The 23816-nt window shown below is 39.9% G+C and overlaps 2 protein-coding genes across 2 annotated transcripts; both read left to right on the top strand.

Moving 5' to 3' along the window:
* Window positions 1-179: 179 nt before the first annotated feature.
* rab5c (RAB5C, member RAS oncogene family) lies at window positions 180-11068 on the top strand. The gene is made up of 6 exons (XM_075453903.1): window positions 180-283; window positions 6296-6626; window positions 8610-8761; window positions 8999-9121; window positions 9244-9337; window positions 9867-11068. The coding sequence occupies exons 2-6, from the start codon at window positions 6461-6463 to the stop codon at window positions 9992-9994; spliced, it is 663 nt and encodes a 220-aa protein (XP_075310018.1). The 5' UTR covers window positions 180-283; window positions 6296-6460; the 3' UTR covers window positions 9995-11068.
* Window positions 11069-11160: 92 nt separating this feature from the next.
* kat2a (K(lysine) acetyltransferase 2A) lies at window positions 11161-22812 on the top strand. The gene is made up of 19 exons (XM_075453901.1): window positions 11161-12061; window positions 12184-12472; window positions 12759-12882; window positions 13523-13668; window positions 13838-13927; window positions 14025-14206; window positions 14298-14489; window positions 14882-14988; window positions 16237-16341; window positions 16982-17118; window positions 18654-18862; window positions 18935-19061; window positions 19254-19364; window positions 19447-19590; window positions 19680-19794; window positions 19887-19923; window positions 20461-20524; window positions 20618-20702; window positions 20844-22812. Exons 2-19 carry the CDS (start codon window positions 12200-12202, stop codon window positions 21035-21037), a joined length of 2442 nt encoding a protein of 813 aa, XP_075310016.1. The 5' UTR covers window positions 11161-12061; window positions 12184-12199; the 3' UTR covers window positions 21038-22812.
* Window positions 22813-23816: the final 1004 nt, after the last annotated feature.

Raw genomic sequence — 23816 nt, 5'->3', positions numbered from 1 at the left:
TCTAAATATCTGCATAATGATTATATGGCAATTAAGCCAGTGTATATTAATGGATGGACTAATATTTCTAAGTTTGAACTGAAGACATAAAAGATCAAACCCTGAAAAACATTTTGTGCCGCTGAATAGCTGACTTTTGTAAGCTGCTGTTATCATTGGTCAGACAACCACTGACAAAAAGTGGGAGGTTCCCGGAAAAATTGCTAACCGGAAGGGAAGGCCAGAGCCCAAGAAGAAGAAGACAGCCGCTGCTGATGAGATCAGCGCCAGAAGAAAAAGTAATGTAAGTCAAACAACTTGAAATGATTTAATATGGGAGGGAAGAGTAACTCTGAACATATGGTAGACTTTTTGTCGAAGAGCTGTTAACCCTGGTCTGGTCTAATTTTGCACCACCGACCAGCCAAGTCGGGTTCAGCCTAAATGTCCATTAGACTGTATCGAGTGCGGCTCCGAGCTTCTAGCCCAGGGAGATCACACATTAAACAACTATCTATGAAGCCGTGCCACAAGACCTGATGAGAAAACATATGACATTGTTTCATGCCAGCTGCAGACAGCGTAATGAGGTCCCCGAGTTTCTCATATGTCAAACAGCTGACGATGTGCGGCCGAGAAAAGGAAAGTTGTCTAATGACGTTTATGACAGTGGGCTATGGCGGCTAACATAGCTAATGCTATCAGAAGTCAAGTTTACCTTTGAGTTGCGCAGCATTAGTATTAGTTTTTATTTCAAGCCGGCAAGCTAGGGCTAAAGCTAGGTGAACAATACGATTGATAGTCGGTGTTTTGTTTGTTGTTAGCCAACTGTTTGGTACAACTTCCAAGTGTTATGGCATCAACGTTAATGACATCATATGTTAATGATATCATTTAGTACGTTAAACCGTATCTTTTAACAGTTGTTAATTGAGTACTTGATCGATTATCTTGTCTGTCTTGGTCAAACAGCAAACCTGTCCACTTTGGTAGGATTTTGAGTTGGCACCTCTGCTACAGCTGGTCAAAACCAGAAAGATCTTTTTAGTTTGCCACCTAGCTGTATCTCAGCTGCGGTAAGGGGTGTACAACGTGCTAACATCATGTGGTATGAACGAAACAACCACCCTTTCATGCAGCCGGTTTACTACTTGATAATCGGTGTTTGTCTTTGAGACTTCAGTTAACAATTCAACTCAAAAATGCATTTACCAGATGCTTTCTTCAGAGATACCCTGTTAAGGAAAACCTGGGAGGTCGTCTAACAGCCTTTTTATTGCTTTGTAATCGTTTTATTGTCAGTTTTTTTTCATCTTTTTCATTTTTTTTTTTTTTTTTTTGGTTAACCATACATTGAAACTTGCTCGTGTAGGTTTCAGGTTCTCAGTCACAGACCACTGTGTGCCAACACGCTTTAACTTTTAGCAGTGCCATCTCGTTATAAAATAATCATTACTGCTGAGATAAGTTTTGTAGCAATTCTGCAAATGAATTTGTTGGCGTTGCATGGCAGTTTAATAGCTAATGTAATCACATACGTGTGCACCTTCATAGTTCCTGTTTATGGCTTAATAACCGGAGCAGAGCTTGGACCTTTGAGACAGAAGAGGATTTACAGTTTATCGGTACTTGCTTGAGCTCTTCTGTGTATGGTGTGTGGACCTTGTCCTCATATAGTGGCTAACTATCTTGACAAACCAGGATTGACGGCCTAGTATTTTAACCCCCACAAGCATGACATTTCTGCTTTGGGTCCAACTTTCTTATTGAGCTGTGTTGGCTGCAACTTATTATATATAAAGCTGTTCATGGTAGAAGTGCATTTGTTTTAAGACACTCTTGTCATATCTACATTTTTAGCTGCAGAATGCCACATCATGATTTTTAAAAATCTTCCTTCATCAAATAAGAAATATTCCATTTGCAATGAAACGTCCCTGACTTATTAAAGGGCAAATGTGTGAAAACTAAAGGGGACAAAGGGCATTTTAGGTCACTTGGTGAGTTCTGCCTCAGCAAGCTAATGTTTTAGTTTTAAATGTGAGTAAATATTTGATGTGGCACCTTTGAGACATCTTTTATGTTTTAATGGGTAATTGTTAAAGTCGTTTGTCACTGGGTTATTATGTACTTCATCACAAGGTGCTGGTTGGGCTTATGGCCAGTCATGGTTCTGGCTTTGGTCCCTTAGCTTTTCACACAGAACTCGCAAGAAAAGGAAGTGCCTGTGATTTCCTCCTGGCCTTGCAAAGTGATTGTGATGCATATCCTGTTTGTTTGTCCTGTGTTATGTCACCACTTTCCCACTTAACTGTCCCTTTTCAAAGTAATTATTTTTACTAGAAACTCAAACTGGAAAAGCATCTTGGATCAAGGTTGTCTTTCAAGTGCGGTCTTAAGAATGATTCTGCTTTTCCGTCTTTTATTGTCATCTTGGGTGAAAACGTTCTTGAACACATAGGCTACCTCTTCTGGATGACATTGTGATCATTAAACAAAGGAAGAATGGGTATGCAACCCTGCATATCAGATACTACCAGTTGTTCTTGGACCCCACCCTTTAGATTCAGTGAATGGCACATGTCTCAGCTCGTTTTCTTGAAACTGGTATAGCGACAGCAGGCTGTTGGATGACTTCTTAACCCAGTGAGACCTTATGTTCCCTTTAAACATGCATGCAAGTACACTCACGTTGCCCTCAATGTTCTAATAATTGATTTTATTTATTAATTATTATTTCTTTTAACCTTTCATTGGGGCAAGTCATAACTGATGACGTGTACACATTTAAAAGGGTTTTCTTTGCCAGTGAAATCTCTTAATTGTTGCAGTTTGTAGAAAATGTTATTTTGAAGAAGCTAAGGATGAAGAGAAGAATTTGAATTTAATCTGAACATAAGCGCTGCACCACATGCAAACTCGCACTACTCCTAAATATGACTACAATTTTAAAGTCCAGTTTGCAGTAAAGTGCTTAAGTTTCATAAAAATGTGTGTTTGACCATGAGCTTTGAACTCTTATCCTGTCATTTGACTTTGAGAGGCCAAGATATAAGTTTATACAAAGCATAAAAGCTTATTTTTAATTTAATATTTGATATTTTTGCACACTTTATTCTGTCTAAGTGTTAAATGCACTGTAATCCCTGCTGGTTTCTTGTATGATGCTGGCAGCAGAACACACAGTGGCCATGATGAATTTTTCACAGAGTCTCTTGCCTGCACCTTCTTCTTGTTATTTCTCCTTCCTCTGACCCACGTCCCACTGTCTCTCTGACCCACTTCCTTATTAAAGTTTTAAGAGCCCAGTGGGGATGTCATCAAAGCATTTGTCGCAGGCTATACTTAAGATGTGTGAAGCAGATCTGTCTCATTGTGAGAAAATGTGGGCCAATCTGCTATTTCAACCATTTACATCCTGTACAGTGGAATTCATTCTTTTTCTGTGGCCCTCAGTGGTTTTTACAATTATTTCTAGGAAGGTATATTGTATATGATTTAACATAGTAATCATTCTCCTGCTGATACATGGATTATGTGGTCTGTGTTTATGGCAAAATAAATCTTACAGAAGGGTGTAGAATGTGCTGTTTGAGGCTCTTTTGGTCAAACCCTCTTTTTGATCTGCTCATTCGATCAGTGACAGCATCATGTAGTATTTAGCAATGTTTCTGTACAACACCACTGTGTTAGCTATCTATCTTATCCAGTTTCACTGAGCCAGCGACATTCACATTTTTCTATGAAAGTTTTCCTGTAATTTCACAACTTTTTCTACATGTCTTGAACCTGTTAAAGACAGCCATTGCTTCCTCTAATGAGGAATGTTAACCGATGCAGTCAGCTCAGCTGACTGTTGTTTACCTAAGTGAACAGAGTGCATTCATTCCCTGTCATCTTTGCTGTGCTGTGAATTTAAGAGACTGTTTGTCTGCTCATTCCAGAGTCCAGTGTGACCTTAAATGCAGTGTTGAATTGGAATAAAAAGATTTGGAAGCACGCTGAAGATAAATTTGACCTGACAAATGTCTGCAGTATGGTTTCTACACCGTCAAATAAAACATGCGTGTTCTAAATAATTCTCCAGTCATATGCTGAAGATTGAGCTCTGCTCACCAGCGAGCTGAGAAAAAACCTTACACAACCGAATCAGTTTTCCTTATTCCTTCCATTTTCTCTCTCCTCCAGAAATGGTCTGGCCTCTTGCTTGTCTCCGGTATTTATTGTGGTTCTGCTTTGAGCTCTTCCTTGAACAGCGCTGGATTTATTGTGCTCAGCAGTAAAAACATGTTCTGCAATCTTCACTTCCTGCTTTGAGCTGAGTTGTTTCCTGTCCTTTAAGCAAGCAGAAGCTGGCTGACCTAATGTGTATAACCCTGAAAAAAAGAAAGATTCGGCAAGGTTTCAGATACCCAGAACTGTCCGACGTGAAGAGAACAAGTCGCCGTGGTTGTGGTATTCTCTGGGCACGTAAAACTTCTAAAACTTTATAGCGCAACTGTACAGAATTTGACTTGAAACATTTTTAAAGTTTTAGTTTCCTACGTCACACTCTTTTTCACTCTTTTCTCACGATGTCACTTATCTGAAAACATGGTGAACATTTTTTTAATGCCATCAAGTCTTCTGATGATTGAATATGGCTAGTGGAAAGTTGCTAGTGTTTGATTTTAACTTGTGGTGTAGGTTAATCTTAAATTATTTTTTATCTGCTTCGTCTCAACACTTGGAAACAGCCACAAAGATCTTGCATATTGAAATTGTGACTAGATGTTAGTTGAGAAATGAGTCACCGCAACAAACATTTAATGCTTATTTATTGGGGGGGTATTTCCAAGAAGCAGCTAGGTTTGATGGTGAGCAATGATGCACAGCCTTTTCTTTTTGTTTCCTTATTGGTACACTTTTTGTCCTTGTTTTGTTGAAATGAAACCCTTTCCTGAGTTTCTCTGCATCCACATTTTCTTTCCCGATTAGACTCTCAGCACCTGTCCCATAACATCTGCCTTATACAGAATGATGCTGCCATCACCATGTCACACCGGAGGGGCCTTCATTTAAAAGTTGCATGGAAAGAGAGAAAGCGGAGAGAGGAGGGGGGGTGACGCCACAAAGCAAAAGCCCACTCAACCGTTTGAGCTGCCCAGCATCCATGAAAGGATGGTACTGATGAGGTGATATTCAGTGTCCGCTTTTCTTTCCTCGTGCCATTCGGAATTTGGTCAGAGAATTCATACTCGGAGTCCTGTGATGGTGGAATTTCTCTTTTCATGACTGAAGAATCGTTCAGGTTTATTTTCTCAAACCAGCATCAGGCTGTTATGTGACTGAAGACTGACTTCGGTTTCGCTACCCTACCATCACATACTGATCACATGGTTTTACATTCTCCACAAAGGAACTCTAATCATCAGGTTCTTTGTTGCCTTTTTGACCGAGGCTCAGTTCGGTTGGGTGTCGACATCTAAGCAGATTGTCGGTGGATCTGGATTTGTTTCTTTTAAAAAGTGCTTCTGTTTCTCTTCGTTTTTATCTTGCAGCTCTACGCACAATTCTCTTGAACTCATGGCTTTGACTTTATTCTAAACCATAAACGCCTCATTTGTATGATTTACTAATTATGCTAAATCATTATTTAACACAGGTGGACTCTAGTTTATTTTTAGATTTACTTCAAGGATGATGTGCATGATGCACCAAAGCTCTGTTATAAGGACTCAGCCCTTTCTTCTGAAAATAGGATGTTTCAGTCTTTGATTTTAAGAAACTGCAAACATACTTCAGCCCCCTTTTACTGCACAGTGTTATACTTTATTGGTATTTTATACTTTTACTTGAGCAAAAGCTGAAATGTTCTAGCAGGAGGTTTTCTCCAGCATGTACATGTGAACTAAGTTGACAGCTTACGTTGAGCACAGCCTGTGGGAGCAAAACAGAAGACACAGTTTCACTTCAGACACTAAGTGTTCTCCTCCAGCACTTGTTTATACTAAACAAAGTTAAATAATTAACTCTTTACCTCGGTGCCCAGTGGGATGCGATTTTTGTGTCAACAGCTAAGATTTTAAAGTGTTGGATAACATTTTGGAGTCCAAACAAAAGCTTTAGTACTGACACATTTTTACGCCTACACAATATTTTGATTGATTCATCCTTAATATTGTCAGGGCTAATTTCTGTTTCGGTGGGGATTTAAGTATTTAAGGCCTCTTCTTGTTTTGACTCCATATTGGATTCACAGATGTTGTGGTGGTTCTAATAGGCAGCCTGTTTTCTATTGGGAAAGGAGCTTAACTGAATGTGCTGTGTTTTCCAGCTCCCACTGGTGAGGCCTCTTCTTACCCCGGCACATCCTGCCTGACCTGAACTAGCTCTGCTCGGCCTCAGCTTCACCGGCCTGCACCAAGCCCAAGCCTCAAGTCAACCAACCAGCCTCATCCCTCGGCAACATTTTCTTTTTCACAATTTTCAGCACAGCACTATGGCAGGGCGAGGTGGACCAGCACGGACCAACGGCACTGCAGCGAGCAACAAGATCTGTCAGTTTAAGCTAGTGCTGTTGGGAGAATCGGCAGTGGGGAAGTCCAGCCTGGTGCTGCGCTTTGTCAAAGGCCAGTTCCACGAGTACCAAGAGAGCACCATCGGAGGTGAGGCCTTCTTCTCTGATTCAATCGTTTGGTTCTGCCCTGTGTTCTGTTTAAAAAGGCGACATCTTTTTGTGTATGGAGTCAAAAACTGTTAGTGTACTGGTCTCATTTCTGATATTCAAAAATATCATAACCAGTGACATTTGTAAAAAGGATGTTGCTGGAAATGGGCGATAACTTCCCTCACGTACAGTATTCTCTTAGATAAGTTCTGGTCAGCCTTTTTTTCAAAGTACAGCTGGTCTTAAATCCACCATGGTGTCATATAAATTCGCTGTAAATATTTTTTCTCGTGCATACACAAACACCAGGGGAGAAAGAAATTTAAAAAAAAACTTGCTTGTGTTAGTGCTGATTCAGAACAAATGGTGTCCTTGCCAGCTCAGAGGAACGTTTTACTCTTAATCTGTTCTGTTCTCAGTTTAGGCAGGTTGAGTGGCATAACCAGTTCTTTGCAGAGGATAACCTGACTCGAACGAACACCAAGTTCCTCACACGGCACAAAGGCTTACAGATTAAAGGAAAATTGTCCAAAAAGATCTGAAGGAAGATTTTGTTATTTTTAGCCAAAAATGGACAAAAACTTAGGCAGCGGTTCTGTGAGGTCACTGGAAACAAAAAGGAGTCGAGGCAACGATGGGGGACTTTCTGGACCTCCTGTTGTTGAGTGAAGCTGATCTAAAGAGATCTGAGTTTCACAGCAGCAATGTAATCATCTTTCTGTGATGTTAAAAAAAAGAAATGTACACAGAGGCAGACGTTAGAGAGTTGCTTTCAATGGTATGGTAACTTCAGGAGCAAAATGGAGATAACATTTTAATGTGGATGTAAAATGTAAATCTTCAGTCCAGCTGGACAAACATCAGCGTTGGGTTTCCTGTGGAACTGCTGACTTTTCAGACAGAGCTGCTGCTTTTTTTTTTTTTCCTCTTTCTACACTCACACCTTTCCTACTGGCAATCCGAGGCTTCAACACTCAATATTAAACACACATTTCAGCCCCGTGTGTTCAGACAACAAGTTAATACAAAAGCTCTGGTGTCGCTCACAGAAATGAACAGATTATCAGCGGAGTCTTTTATTGAGTGACCAATGGATATCAAACATGACAGTAAAGATCAAAAATTCAGCTGGAACGCCATGTTTGTGGTCTCATTGGTGCCATCCATGCTTTTCTAGTTAACCCTTATCGACCAGGATTGAAGCCATGTCTTCCATATGAGTGCATTTGAAGAATGAGGAGGAAGAATTTTGTTTTTTGGCTTTTTTTAGAGCCATTAAATTAAGTTGTCACCACAGTAATTGAAGTAAGTTTCCCTTTGACTTCACGTTGGATTGACTTTTTTTCCCTCATTCGTCCTGCGGCGGGTTGCTCATGAGTAGCGTTGCGTTGGTGTGTAAGAGCAGGATATTCACCAAAGACTAAAAACAAGTCAGCATATTTGCATTCTGCTGAAGTTGTGTTTAGCTGGTCAAAGATTACAAAGCTTTAAAGCATGTGCTATGTAAGAATGAGCTCAGCTTCGTCCATCATGTGACCGCTGGCTGATTTGTGTGATGAATGCACTTGTGCCACCATTCATAAACTATTGTGTTTTCTTAATCTACTTGGTGTGACTTGCTTTCTTTTTGTTTGTTTCCACAATACTGATTTATTTTTCTGGTTCCCATATGTTGATTGAGATGTTCCTAATCCTATTTTTTGGGGGAAAGTTGTTTTAAGCAGTACAAACTATACTTCTGCAGGAAGATTTTGTTCCTTTTACTGTGGTCATTATATCACTACATTTCCCAAAAAGCTAAGTATCTTGTATTGTCTTGTTATAGCTGCCGTGACTAAATTTTTCCTCATAGTTGTATCACCGACTCTGTCTTTACATCACAAATTCAAACAATGAGAGTCCACCTCAGGAGAAGTCAGTTTCCAGCTTTCTGTGTTCCTCTTCTCTTTCTTATGTGTGTATTTAATTTCTTTACTTCCAGCTGCCTTCCTCACACAGACGGTATGTTTGGATGATACAACAGTCAAGTTTGAGATCTGGGACACTGCAGGACAGGAACGGTATCACAGTTTGGCACCGATGTACTACAGAGGAGCCCAGGCTGCCATTGTGGTTTTCGACATCACCAACACAGTAAGTTACGTGAACTTTAGCGGGACATCAGCCAGGACCGCGAAAAGACTTATGTCATCTGTTTGCTAACCCTCGTCTTCCAACCGAGGTTGATGATTGCTTAATTCCAAAAGGCAGAACTTTGCTCTTTCGTTTTTACAGTCAAATGCAGCATTTAAAAGTTACATCAGAGATTTAAAGTTCAACACAGTGTCTTATGATTATAGCATGGTTCTTTTTTTTATTTTTTTATTTAAGGATACATTCACACGTGCAAAGAACTGGGTGAAGGAGCTCCAGCGACAAGCCAGCCCCAATATTGTTATTGCACTGGCAGGAAACAAAGCAGACCTGGCCAGCAAGAGAGCTGTAGACTTCCAGGTCAGCGGGAATGTTTACAGTCGAAGCTTGTTGCAGTTCTTCATCAATGTTCTCGAAAAGATTATTATACACTGTTGATAGATAGATATGTCCTTAGATGTGTCCTGTATTTGTTTGCTTAGGAAGCTCAAGCGTACGCAGATGACAACAGTTTGCTCTTCATGGAAACTTCAGCCAAGACTGCTATGAACGTCAATGAGATTTTCATGGCTATCGGTACGTTTTCCTTAGAATTACAACCATGAGCTAAATGAGTCAAATAAAAAGTCATTTGGTAGCTATTTTGATGAACGATTTAGCTTTAAATGATAAATATTTTTGTTAGATAAGACGTCCGAAAATAGTGAATAATGCATAGTACAATTTTCCAGAGCTCAGTGTGGCATTTCAGTTGCATCTTCAATAATCAGCCCAAAACCTTAAGAAATTATTATTTTTTTCATGTATGATGGAGAGAGGAATAAATAGAAATACTCACAGATTAATAAATATATTGTTTAGCTGAGCATTTGCTGATTTTCTTTGTCTAATGTCAGCGCAATTAATATTGTGACAAAATAAGACACCGGATTTCCCTGGATTCTTTAAAAATAATCATATTCACCTCAAGCTATTTTAATACCAAGATAAAATGATTCATCTTTTTTTTTTTTTTTTTTAAAGAAAAAAAGATCATTCAGTAGGTGTTGTTTTCATGTTACATTCAGGCAAATATTCATTGTTTTTTTTTCGCTCTTCAAAACAGCCAAGAAGCTTCCGAAGAACGAGCCTCAGGGTGGAACAGGCGCTGGAGGACGAGGCAGAGGCGGTGTGGACCTGCAGGAAGCTGCGCCGCAGGGCAGAAGCAGCCAGTGCTGTGGGGGTGGGAACTAGCTAACGCAATGAATCAGCAGATCCATCTAATCTACAGCTTCGATCAACCAGACAAGATATTAGCCAGCTGTCAAACAACATCCCATTGGTCAAACCAAGCCATGGTCAGACCAACTACCCTATCGGCATCAATTAACTGTTTGGCAAGTGAGCCCACTGGCCAGTAAACTGCCAGACCCCACTGATGGTTCCAGCTGGTGAACCGATCAACAGACCACGAAATCAACCTACTGGCTTCTTTACAGAATTATGTTTGAATCCCTAGACTTATCGATCCATGACCTCTCTTTTGATGATGGACACTTGACGTCACCTTGGAGGGAATAAAATAAACACCCCATTCATGGAAGGAAAAAAAAAAAGATCAGTCATTACCAATGGCACTTAAAAGGGCCATTTTGTTCACCTTACTGTGTTTTGTGTAGAGGAAAATAAATGAATAGAGGAATATAAACAGGCTCATTGGTCCTGTCCTTTCTCTGCTACCCCCTTGCTTTCCCAGTGCACCATAAAAGCTTCCATCATGGTCATTTGACACTGTTGAATTGAGGTGCATGCAGCATCCTTCACTTTGTGTTGTTCCTGGTCAACTTCCTGAATAAGATTAGCAGGTTTCCACCAGAGGAGCAGGAATGGACACTTCTTTCTTAATATTGTTATCACTATTAGTTTTTTGACACGGCTGGTCAGTATGATTTTAAAACCTAGACATAAAGGTTTTGCAATCGTCCATATGATATCAAACCATATACAGTAAATAGTACTCTACTAACATTGTCACTCATATGTAATTTTAGCATAAGTGTAATGTTTTTGAATCATCAATGTAAAATGGCAAATACAAAAAGCAAGATTTGTTTTATTGACCAAAATCACAACTGTATTGAAAACATATTGCTGAATTTGTAACAGACTTTTCAAGTTTATAATCACTCTGTAGTTATTGTCAAAACAGTATGTTCCCAATCTGTACATGTTTTGTCCACCTCAATTATGTCATGATGTTTATTTTCTTCTTTTTTTTTCCTTTTTCCTCTGGAGATCTATGGTATTAAATGCACTGGTTCTGTCTCATCATGTTTGTGAACTGAGATGTTATCCTCAGCATCCTTTCTCCTTCTCAGCCTCGGTCCTCTCTGTTCAGGGAGTCCTGTCGTCCTGTTATGGCATCAACAATTAGCACAACAGAACCCGCACGGCAGTCACTGCTGTTAAGTTGTGGGGGAAAACAGGAAGGGCAGGGTCACGGGTACAGAAGGATGAACGAAAATTAAATTTTTCTAAATAAACATGGGAAAGATTTATATTTTTTTTGTATGTTTGTATTAATCATTCCGCCTTATCTAAACATTAGCAACACTGATAATTTCCTGATGTTCCTCCCTTCACCTTTTTCTTTTTTAAGAAAGTGTAGCTGGTTGAAGATAAACATGAAAACTTCCAAAATCTACCTGGCACTTATGGGATACCATAAATGGGGAGATAATTGTTTAATTGGGGTTGTATTCATGTGTAAACAGAAGAAATTACCATAGCTCAAACAAGGCTAACTCAAGGCTAGTTTAAAATCTAGGAAATAAACAACCTGTTGTATACAATTCTCCAAACTATATAAAAGGAATGTAAGTATCTTAAATAAAAATTTAATAATTGTGTGTAAGAACGTCATTACACATAACTACCACAATTAATTCAATGCCTACCCACCTCAGGTATTCCGATAACGTTGCATATTGATATTAACAACAAAACCTGCAATATAAATACATCCTATATCCACTAACACTGTTGTGACTGCGGTTTCATCTTTTCTAGGTAATATCTTTTACTAACTGCCTGCAAATAGTGCGCGGTGAGTAAACATTTAACCGGAATAATGTGTTGCAGTTCCCCTCTACACCCACGACAGGGCAGCGCGCACTCATGATTTCAATACAGACGGCTCTCTTGTGAAACCATGGAAACCGTTAGATCAGCTTAGCAGAAGAATCCTGAAGAGACGTTTTTGTTCTTTTAAAAAAATGTTTGGGCATATTGAAGCAAGTTATCGATGACTGAATTTGAAATGTAGCGTAATCTGCTTCAAGCATGAAAATAAATTGGGTTATTTGTCTGTTTTGACGCATTCAATGTCTACTGCTAACATTACTACGACGTGGGTAAGTCTAAAATCCATTTTTTTCTGACAGCACTTGAAAGCATGAAATGAGCTACACGGCAGCGGAGGAAGTCAGGAGAAGCAGCAGCGTGGATATGTCTGACCCGGCGGCTCAGGCCTTGCAACCCCGGCATCTCCAAGCCCAGTCGACTGGGTCCGCGGGGTCCAGTTCTGCTGCGACAGGCTCCGGGCCAGGAAACAGCGACCCGGCCAGACCAGGACTTAGCCAGCAGCAACGTGCAAGCCAAAAGAAAGCCCAAGTCCGAGCTTTCCCACGAGCGAAAAAGCTCGAGAAACTTGGCGTATTCTCCGCATGCAAGGTAGCTAATATAGCTAGCCAAAGTTCACAACAACAAAGCACTCTTCGGGTAGTATTAGACTTAGTAGTAGTAATTATAAACACAAACTATGGGCACGTAACGTAACATAGTTAATAACTTTTGTAGCTAGCTGCCTCGGCTGTAAAAATAATATTTAAACTGATCACAAATCTGTAAAGATGCACTCCTCATCAGCTAGCTTACTCGATTAGTCATTCATTTACACGAACCCCGCATATGTGATGGTGTTTATATCGCTTATATGCATTGTCATGCTTATTTTTAGGCTAATGACACATGTAAGTGCAATGGATGGAAAAACCCGAATCCACCATCAGCCACACGTATGGATCTGCAGCAGCAAGCAGCCAGCCTGAGCGAGCCCTGCCGCAGCTGTGGACATGCTCTGGGTACAAAACAACCAAACTCCACCTACACTCCCGTTCACCCAAACCTTTTTTTTCGAACAGAAAATAAATGTGTATGACATGGGGCATTCGGGGAGATTTGAGACCACAGCTTTCCACGTATTGTAGACTCAAAATTTGATTAATTGAATGTATTATTCACTAATCTAAACACAAATGAGCGAAGAAAAACATGTTTTTTGGAGTATTTCACAGCAGTTTGCAAATATATGCAGATCCTTTCTTAATTTCAGGTCCAGACTGGCTATGCTGGGTCACTCCAGGACTTCCAGAATTTTTTTTCCCAGACAAAATACATAGGGTAATTGTTGTAAATCCAGTAAATGTAAACTTTGAGATACTCATCTCTGGGAAAAGGCTCAGATGTCACATCTGTGAGACCTTCTATAAATAGCTGTGTAACATGTCCAGCAAATTCAATTAAGCACACATGAACTCATAGAAGCAGAAGCATCTTTTTTTTTTTTTTTTTGTCGCTGAGTGTTGTGTGTAAATTGAGGAAAAAGAAACTGAGTTGATTTCACGATACCTGTCTTCCATAAAACAAAATGTGGAAACCACAGCTACATCCTGTTGTGGCCAGCTGTGTATATTGACGTTTTCCTTTATGCCTCATTCACAGCTGATCATGTGTCCCATCTGGAGAATGTGTCTGAGGATGAGATCAACAGGCTTTTGGGGATGGTGGTTGATGTGGAGAACCTTTTTATGTCCGTACACAAAGAGGAGGACACTGATACTAAACAAGTGTACTTCTACCTTTTCAAGGTAGGCAAAAGTTTTATCTCGGTGCTGTGGGACAAAGAGAATATATCAGCCAATCAAAGGACGCCCATGCGCATGATGGTATCAGCTTTTTTTGGAAAGCCCTGTTTAAAACAAGTTAAGAGAAGAAAATCTATCTTATCTTGTTCTTCACTTCTCCTCTTCCTGTAAGCTGTTGAGAAAATGCATCCTACAGATGAGCCAGCCGGTTGTAGAGGGGTCTCTTGGAAGTCCACCTTTTGAAAAGCCCAACATTGAGCAGGTGAACATGGAAGTTCTAACCTCTTCAGCACAACACTGTATTCATCGGCACAAACTCTCAACTCCTTTACTGATCTTGTCTTTCTGTTTTTCCGCAGGGAGTTTTGAATTTTGTTCAATATAAATTTAGCCACCTTGCACCAAAGGAGAGGCAGACCATGTTTGAACTGTCGAAGATGTTTCTTTTATGTCTGAATTACTGGAAGCTTGAGACACCAACGCAGTATCGTCAGCGTACCCAGAAAGATGACGGGACAGCATACAAAGTGGACTACACCAGGTGTGTGCATGTGTTATTAAGTAAAGCAAGTACTTGTGTTTACTTTTAATGTTTCGGATATAACAGATGTGTTTTTTCATATGATTGGCAGGTGGCTGTGCTACTGCCACGTCCCACAGAGTAACGACAGTCTACCACGCTATGAAACCACCCAGGTGTTCGGCCGAAACTTACTTAAGTCTATCTTCACTGTTACTCGACGTCAGCTTCTGGAGAAGTTTAGAGTGGAGAAGGATAAACTGCTGCCAGAGAAACGCACACTTATCCTCACACACTTCCCCAAGTAAGGGCCCAATCTTGTAACGTTTAATGACAATGACCTGATAGCATGTTGTGGGGTTGGAGCCTGAAAGGGAATTGAGCTGGGTTAGCTTGGACTTGGGGCAGCTGCTCTGTCCAGCCTGTATCAGGGTGTTTGGTGAGGTTGAGTGGATGGGCCCGGGATATGAGGGTGGTTATGCCTGCATCTCTGCTGGTGCCTGGTTTTGTCTTGGTGGGTTAGACTCTGGTAATAAGTCTAAACTTACAGTTTAAACAGGTTTTTGTTGAAATTGTTTTTGGAATTATGTTACACAATTGTGGGTTGTGTGACGATGAATCGATGAATTGATTATTGAATATTTATCTTCATCTTTTGTAGCTCTGCTTGTTACATTTATGATTGCTTGTTACCAGGTTCTTGTCGATGCTTGAGGAGGAAATCTATGGTGAGAATTCACCCATTTGGGAGGCGGACTTCACCATGCCTGCCTCTGATGGGACGCAGCTGGGACATCAGACAGGTGAGGCAGGAGGGTAGTCCAAGTCTGGGATAGTCTGAGATAATCTTATTAGTAGGTGAAAAGTACAAGAACACAACTTGTGTGACCTTAAATAACAAGTAAGTCATTTTAACTCATTAACTCTGGAGACTTTCAGAAGAAAGTGCGGACAGTTTGGTCCAGACTTTTTCTGCAGCTACATGTTTCACAGCAAGAGGCTTTCTGCTGGAGAATAAGCATAAAAATAAGCATGCAGGGGAACCTCTGTCTATAGCGCGCTGAAGCAAGACATGATGCTGAAATGTCTTTTCTTTACAACACCTTGAGAAAAGCAGATAAGGCTCCTTGTAGTTTTGACATTGATAATTTGTGTGTTTGTGCATATATACACACAGTAGGAAGGAGCAGGTAGTTGGCTGCATGCAGGTCAGCAGAAAGGATAATGCAGGAGCAACTCTTAGCAGCATGTGCACACATTTGCTCCCACACAGGAAATTATAAGAGCTTGAATAAGTCAACTGGACTTCGGTAAATGATCTGCAATATCAGTTGCGATGTTGGCACAATGTCTCACACGCTGATGTTCTGAAGGGTTTTTACTAGGGGGCATGGTGCAAAAAAGTCTGGAGCAACTGAGTGGATGTTAGCACATGCTACCTCTCTGGAACGTCTCTGGAACATTTTAACATGTGTGAAAATGGCTGTGGACCCTAATAAATGAGAAGTCATAACACGACAAATGATTTGTACGATAGAAACATATGACTGAAGCCCTGTACACATGCTTTTACACGAGTGTTTTGATGACTTACATTTTTTTAGGCACTGAAATGGAACATTTTGGAAAACGCCTTCCAGGGTCAAGATTTTGACAAACTATAATGTTTGTGTGGACTGAAAAAAAACAGGGTTTTTGGCTCTAACGTAAACTCTGTGTTTTCGGTTTCATGTTAAAAATATGCAGTGGTGTGCCTTTCTGTTTCTGCAGCTTGTTTGCCAAATACATGATTTACACAATATGAAAATATATGTGCTGAATTAATTCTAGTGGTCCAACTAGTGAAAACCCAATGGAAGAATATTGAATATTCTAATATTAAAAGCTAAAACAGAAACGTTAATTACTTTCAGTTCATCTAATAGCTTTGATGTAGTCATACTCACACAAGCTTAAGACTTACATACAGTAACAGAAAAGCTGCAGCATGTTTTTTTGTCATCACTGTTGTATGGTTTGTAATTTGGTACACTCTGTCATTGTCATTGCAGTTATCAGTCCTGCTTCAGTGTCTGGCTCTCCCGTTCTGTCCAAGTGTCTGAGCAGCAGCTCCTCTCTGGGCACCGTGGACACGGGAGGTGTGGAGCCCATCAAAGGTCTGCGGGCGCTTCTCGTCTCTTTTAATTCCCCTTATTTTTTTCTAGTGGCTCGAGGCAAAGTGTCATATGTTCCTTGCTGTTAAGTATCTCTACAAAGAGTTGTGTAACACTAAAATCCACAAAGCATTCAGCACATTTGTGGCTTCAGAATACTTCAGAATAAATGTGCTCATTTAAAGTTCTCAATCAGGAAGTAACTGCTATACGATCACTGTGAGCTATATCCTTTTAATGCTAGGGCTGCCATGATTGTGAAAAACAAAGAGAAAATGGGTTGATTTTCAATTGTTATACAAAAAAATGGCAAGGAACAATTTAGTCTTTTGCTGTTAATTTTATGCCATCATTATGTTTGGATTATTAACGTACAAACTCTGACAAAGGGGTAACACTTTTTTGCTTCAAATCAGCCAAATTGCTTTTCAATTTGGCTAAATTCCATTTGCTGTGACAATTAGAAGTTAAGAGTGTTGCGATAACAGTTATTGGTATTGTCTTTCTACTCAGGTGTCATTAAACTAAGGCAGAAAGTTGGGGTATAATGACAGTAAAGCCTTAAATGTGGAAAAAAGAATGGCTTTTTTTCTTGGGTTTGAATCCAGCTGCTTTGATCTGACAAATATCCCCCTCTTTTCAGGGGAAAAGCGTAAACTTCCAGAGGCGTTGACACTGGAGGATGCCAAGCGGATCCGTGTGATGGGAGACATTCCCATGGAGCTGGTTAATGAAGTCATGATGACAATCACCGACCCTGCTGCTATGCTTGGACCAGAGGTCAGTTAACATCCACCTCTTTCCTATTAATAGCTCAATGAGCAGCACGGTCATCGGTACTTTTTTTCCTTTCTTTTACTGATGTGGGCAACAGTTTACCATGTTGGTCTGGGGAACTATAATACTCTGAGGTTAACGGGCACAAACAGGACTGCAACACAACACTAACACATTTTACAAATGAATAAGATCCTTCGATGTGACACCTAAAGCATGACAAACATGTTGAGGTGGCAGATTTCAGTCAAAGCAGAAGTGAAATTATTTTGCATAGTTTAATGGAAATGGAAGTGGTGCAGAGGTAAGAGGGTTGCTTTTCTTAACACAATATTTAATCTGCCTCGTGGGTTAGATCTTCCGTGTTCTGTGGCTTTCTTTGTATTTGACTTGGCATGTTGAAAGAATGCTCTGAGGAATTTTTAGGGAAACAAAAATCACCCATGTCTAAAAAAAGAAACCAAAGCCAGTATTGTTACATTGTTACCATCTGTGAAGTTGTGCTCAGTGTCAGGCCATTTGTTCATGTTAAAGGGATGCGTATGGCTTGTTACAAAGTTGCACACTTGGGACCCCATATTCTTCTTTATTAACCCTTGTGCGGTCTTAACATTCTGTTTACTCCCCTTGTCCTATGGGTCAAAAATGACCCGCCCTACCAAAGCTCAAAAATAAAGCAACTTAATTGAATTTTAAATCCAAAATCTATTTTGTATGATGAAACCACTTGTTATTTATCTATTCAACTCGATTCAATACATTTTTTATCATGTATTTTTCGTTATACAATACAAAAAGACAATCACCAGTTGGTCAGTTGGACCAACAGTTTTCTTTTACATAATAAAGGTTTATTATTGCTATTATATAAATGTGAAGTAATTACTTCTGAATTAATTATATTGAAAGGGGAAAAAAAACAGTGAACTTTTTTCTGGTGTTTAAATGTTTTTATAATTCACGGGTCAAAAATGACCCATAAGACAATCTTTGTACCCTAGTGGTGTACAGCCCACATGGAAACATAAACAAAAATAAAGTATGACTTTTTATAATGATGGGGTCCCTTTAGGAAAAGTCATAAAATTTCAAGTTGGAAAAAGATAGTTTAAGGCAGTGTTTCCCAACCCTGGTCCTCAAGGCACACTGCCCTGCATGTTTTCCATGTTTCCCTGCTCCAGCACACCTGATTCAAATGAATGGGTCGTGCTCAGGCTTCTGGAGAGCTTTAAGACCTGACCCAATTATTTGAATCAGGTGTGCTGGAGCAGGGAAACATGGAAAACATGCAGGGCAGTGTGCCTTGAGGACCAGGGTTGGGAAACACTGGTTTAAGGTATTCTTTCTACAGCTAAACATGGTGGTGGGTCACTTTTGACCCGCAAGACAACAGGAGGGTTAAGCAATGTTTACCATCTTTTATTTTAAATCCATTTCCACTTTCAGCACTTTGTTGTCATTCTTGGTGCTTTACTTTTCAATTATTTTTCTTTTAACAAAGTTAAATAGGAGGTCTGACAGCTTATTTGTGTCACCAGACGAATCTGCTGACACCTAACGCTGCTCGTGATGAGACTGCCAGGTTGGAGGAGAGACGGGGCATCATTGAATTCCATGTCATTGGAAATTCCCTTTCCCAGAAGTCAAACAAGAAGATCCTGATGTGGCTGGTCGGCCTGCAGAATGTCTTTTCTCATCAGTTACCTCGTATGCCCAAAGAGTACATCACACGGCTGGTGTTTGACCCGTAAGTAGGTGTCCTCGTAGGTGTTGCTCTGTCCAGTTCCTGCACCCGTCCTGACATCTTCACTTTTCACAGGAAGCACAAAACCCTTGCTCTTATTAAAGATGGCCGCGTCATTGGAGGCATCTGTTTTAGGATGTTCCCCACTCAGGGCTTCACAGAGATCGTCTTCTGTGCCGTCACATCCAACGAGCAAGTTAAGGTACACAATACCCATTTATACTAAGCCTTTTACCCCACACGTTGCTTTTAACCGCACACGCACCTTAGACTTACCTCTTGTTAGACAAAATAAGGCTTTGACATTTGGAAAGATCAAAAACAGTTCTTAGAAGAAATGTGTGTTTTAAAAATAGTGTTCATGTTGTTGTTTCTCTGGTTTCTCCAATGTAAGGGCTATGGTACACACCTGATGAACCACCTAAAGGAGTACCACATCAAACACAACATCCTCTATTTCCTCACTTATGCAGACGAGTATGCCATTGGCTACTTCAAGAAGCAGGTACTGCAGACTTGACCAGAGCATTATATGCTTCTCTGTCCTCCCCCGCCTCTTCTCCTTAAAGATTTCTTTTCCCTTGTAGGGGTTTTCCAAAGACATCAAAGTGCCCAAGAGTCGATACCTGGGATATATCAAAGACTACGAAGGAGCGACCCTGATGGAGTGCGAGCTGAACCCCAGAATTCCCTATACTGAGCTCTCTCATATCATTAAGAGACAGAAAGAGGTACGTGAGGAAATATCTATACAGCTTAGACCTGTTCTTTTAAGTGCGTGGGCCTTTAATAGCTCATAATTCTGACATTGTCATAACAGATTATTAAGAAGCTAATTGAGAGGAAACAGAGTCAGATCAGAAAGGTGTACCCAGGCCTCACCTGCTTCAAAGAAGGAGTGCGACAGATCCCGGTAGAGAGCATCCCGGGTATAAGTAAGTGTTTGGTTTGTTCACGTTGAAAAATAGAATTGCACCCGATATCATCATATTACTAACAAGATATATATTTTTTTTCTTTTTCCCAGGAGAAACAGGCTGGAAACCCAGTAACAAGGACAAAGGGTAAACACTCAAACTCTCCCACAGGCTTGATTTGATGTATGCATGTGCAACGTCTGTACATTTCAGTCTAAGAGAATACGGTCAACCTTGTGTAAACTGTAACAGGAGCATGTTTGTTTTCGCAAAACCTCCCACAGATGATAGAGTAGCTGGACTGTCGCCTAAAAAAATAATCATCTCTTCAAGAAAGCTCAATGTTTTTCACTTAACTCACTACTGTTCTGATTCTGCATGTGTGTGCTTACACCTTTAAGCTTTGAGCAACCCATTGGTTTCTTATAATCTAATTTCCTCATAATTTTAAAAAGTATTGACAAACATTCGTATTACCCCGTTTGGGTCTCGGAAGACAAATTGTTGTTGCTCTGGAGAGTTTAAACAGATGCCCTGCATTAAAATATGTTGGTTTAAAAGGAGAACAAGCAACAAGCCCATATTAAGGCTACACATGAATCTATTCAGCAGTACTCCACAGTTTAGTTTCTGATTTTTAATCTTTGATTATCCTGTCTTCGTGATGATTTAAATGATCTGCAGGAAAGAGGTGAAGGATCCTGATGTACTTTACAACATGCTGAAGAACCTCCTGGCCCAGATAAAGGTAAGGGGCACCTGTTGACACCTGACAGGAACACTAACTACTATAGTAATAAGCACTTGGACTCATCGGGACTTTGTTATGCCTCCTGAATAGACTCATCCTGACGCCTGGCCCTTCATGGAACCAGTGAAGAAATCTGAAGCTCCAGATTATTATGAGATCATCCGTTTTCCCATCGGTTAGTGAGCATCTTTTAGATAATACATCAGCTCCACCTCAAGTTGATGCTTCTAGCTTTTCTGTGCATTCAAGTGTCCATTATTTAAATGTTTGGTCGATAAAGATTGCCGTTTTTTTTTCTAAATTTTTGTCCACACAGACCTAAAGACCATGACGGAGAGACTCAAGAACAGATATTACGTGACCAAGAAGCTCTTTATTGCAGACCTGCAGCGAATCATCACCAACTGTCGCGAGTACAACCCTCCAGACAGCGAGTACTGCAAGTGCGCCAACACCTTGGAGAAGTTCTTCTACTTCAAATTGAAAGATGGAGGCCTGATCGAAAAATAAACACCAAGATAAAGCAGATCATGGGGGCAAATGCTAGCTGCTGTTCAATGAGATATATATGGGATGAATATGTACAAGGGAGTTGCAGAACTTAAACAAAAAGATAAGTCAGCTGAGCATTACAAGTGTCCAAATGACCTCCTTCTGACATTTTCTCTTTTCCAGTTCTCAGTGGGGGAATAATCAGCATTACACACGTTTCATTGAGTGTACCAAAGTTTCAGGTCCAAGTTCTAAAACTGCTTCTCTTCTAATAATTTATAGTATGATTGATCCATTTTTGGTGGTAGTTTTTGTTAGGTTTAAAACAAATCACGGGAGTCAGCGTACACGTAATTATTTCAGAAAAAACTGGACCTCGGGACCTAAAGCCATGTTGCCTTCCATTACTGACAGACACTTGAACATCCAGCCGATTTCGTGGGTGTGAGGATAAATGTTCTGAGAGGTGAATACAAATGTTTTTGAGAGTGGAGCAATGCTTTGCTGAGAAGTACTGAGATACTTTTGTCAGTACGTTGGTGAGAAATGAATCGAACAAATGTTGCCCAGGTATGATGAGAAAAATCGTATTGTGTGTTTTTGCCCTTAAAAAGTGAGTTTTTGTTGTTTCGTTCGAGTGTGAAATGGTTAATTTTACTGTTAGTCAGGGCAGTTGTCATTTTGGATGTCATTTTTCACATTTACTCCAAACAGGTGACTGATAATGAAACCAAAATTGCAGGTAAAAAGAAGGTGTTGGCCACACTTCAAAGCACAGCTTGTGCTGGACTGGGCATCAAATTTCAGCTTCTGTGTGCCAAATTGAACAATGTCCCAGTTGTTAATTAGAAGAAAACAATGGTGTCATGTTGATAAAACATTACTTTTTCGTAAAAAAAAAAGCTTAGCATTCCACTGGCGAGGTTTTATTCCAGACCATTAACCACAAAGTCACATTTGGAGGAGCTTTTACCACGCTTGCAGTGGGTAGCTGCAGGGGTTGGCACCGATGTGTCCTGTAGTACTGTCACTTTTTCTATATACATGCTAAGAAGTTTAGTGTTTTGTGTACAGCCACATAGTTTTTGTGGTGGTTCAATGTTCACAGATTAGTTTTATGTGAAAACACAGACATGGTGGGCAGAAGCTGACCAATAGCATATGTAATGATATTTGCTTTGGAAAAGGGGCGTCTTTGGTTTATTTATCACATCACACTGTACACGAGCTGAAATGGATATTAATGCATGACAGACGGTTTACAATTTGTATTTATAAAATATCTGACTTTATTGTTTCAGTTTTTAAAAATGTTTTCATATAAACTGTTCATTCATTCAGAACGTTACTTGTTCTGCAGTCGGTGTCAAAGTGCTTCCTGAGATGCATCCACTTCTTTCAGGGGAGTAATTGTCGAATGATTGATCCAGCTTGTTGAATGTTTCGTTGACACTGTATATTTGTGTGTATGTGTGTGAGAATATCCTTATTTTGTATTTGAATGGTGACCAGCATTGATCGATGACGTGACATCATTGTTGCATTATTCAGGGTCGTCAGTAATTTAGTTCACCTTAAATCCGCCTTTGCTGCATTTCAGATTCTCTGAAAAGGTCAGTCTGAGTGAAGCTTCAAACTGTCGAGTTACGGTATAAACGCCATTAACAGCAACACTGTCTATGTCAATAAATAGTTTTTCTCTTTCTTTTTAAGACAGTTGTTTAATGTGCCGGTGACTCAGGTAACTGACTCACTGAATTGTTGCTTTGAGGAAAATAAAATGAGTCACTTCATGTCGAGTCCTGTCGAAAGTAGAACCGTGGCCTCAGAATTTCCATCAAAAGAAAACAAAAACCATGCAGATAAATAATCCTTACGTGGAACTTAAACACAGCAGTGTGACCAGCACCAGTGTATAACTTGAGAGAGAATATTGTTGGGTGTGAAGTGAAGTTTGAGTTCATGAAACATAAAATGCAGATTACATTCATTTGTATGATTGGTCTATTTGGGATAAAACAATTCCTCATGATTATCCTTAAAATCGGGCCTAGTCGCCCCCCAAGAACTCTTATTTAAGATATATATATATAGCAGTGATGGAGAGGAGAATTGTTACTTATGCTTTTATGTTTATTTGTATTTGAATGATTAGAAACTGTTACTTTGCAAGTATTGGACCACTTTTCTTTTTCATTCCAAGAAGTACTACTGCTTTGTATGTGTGTTGCAACTACTGTGCAGCTGTAGGCCGTAAGTTTTGCTTTCCTGATGAAATGGAAACAGACGGGCCCTTTTAGGGAGGAGTCAGATGTTGTGTTGTCCTTTGTTATCGTCCCAACTGTCAGCCAAATATACAGTTTGAGACACGTCACATCCAGTGTTAGTTTTGTTCAGGTTCCTGAGAGACTCACTCTGAATGAGGTCTTTGTAACTGCATAAGTGTAACTTCCTGTCGTTCTTACCATTAATACTCTGTCAAATGACTGATCCAAATAGTTTCAACCCCATCTAAGACCACAACAGGAGTCTTTGAGTCCTACTTTTAGGACTCTTAAGGTTTTTTATCTGTTGCAAATCACTTAAACTGGTACATTTTATAGTAGTTTAGTTTGCTTCTTTACCTCCAGCTATTCTAATTCATGCTGTGTGCAGCATGAAAGTAAGGTAATAATAAGGTGTGTGCAGATAATAATTTACCACAGAGCGTACATTGAGGATGTTAAATCTATTCATTATATGTTTGTTTTCAATCAGCTAGCGATAGTTAATCTGATGTGACTTTAGTTCTGTGATT

The sequence above is a fragment of the Odontesthes bonariensis genome, chromosome 21, assembly GCF_027942865.1.
Source record: "Odontesthes bonariensis isolate fOdoBon6 chromosome 21, fOdoBon6.hap1, whole genome shotgun sequence".
NCBI classification, from domain to species: Eukaryota; Metazoa; Chordata; class Actinopteri; order Atheriniformes; family Atherinopsidae; genus Odontesthes; species Odontesthes bonariensis.
This window is presented reverse-complemented; position numbering and strand designations above follow the sequence as displayed.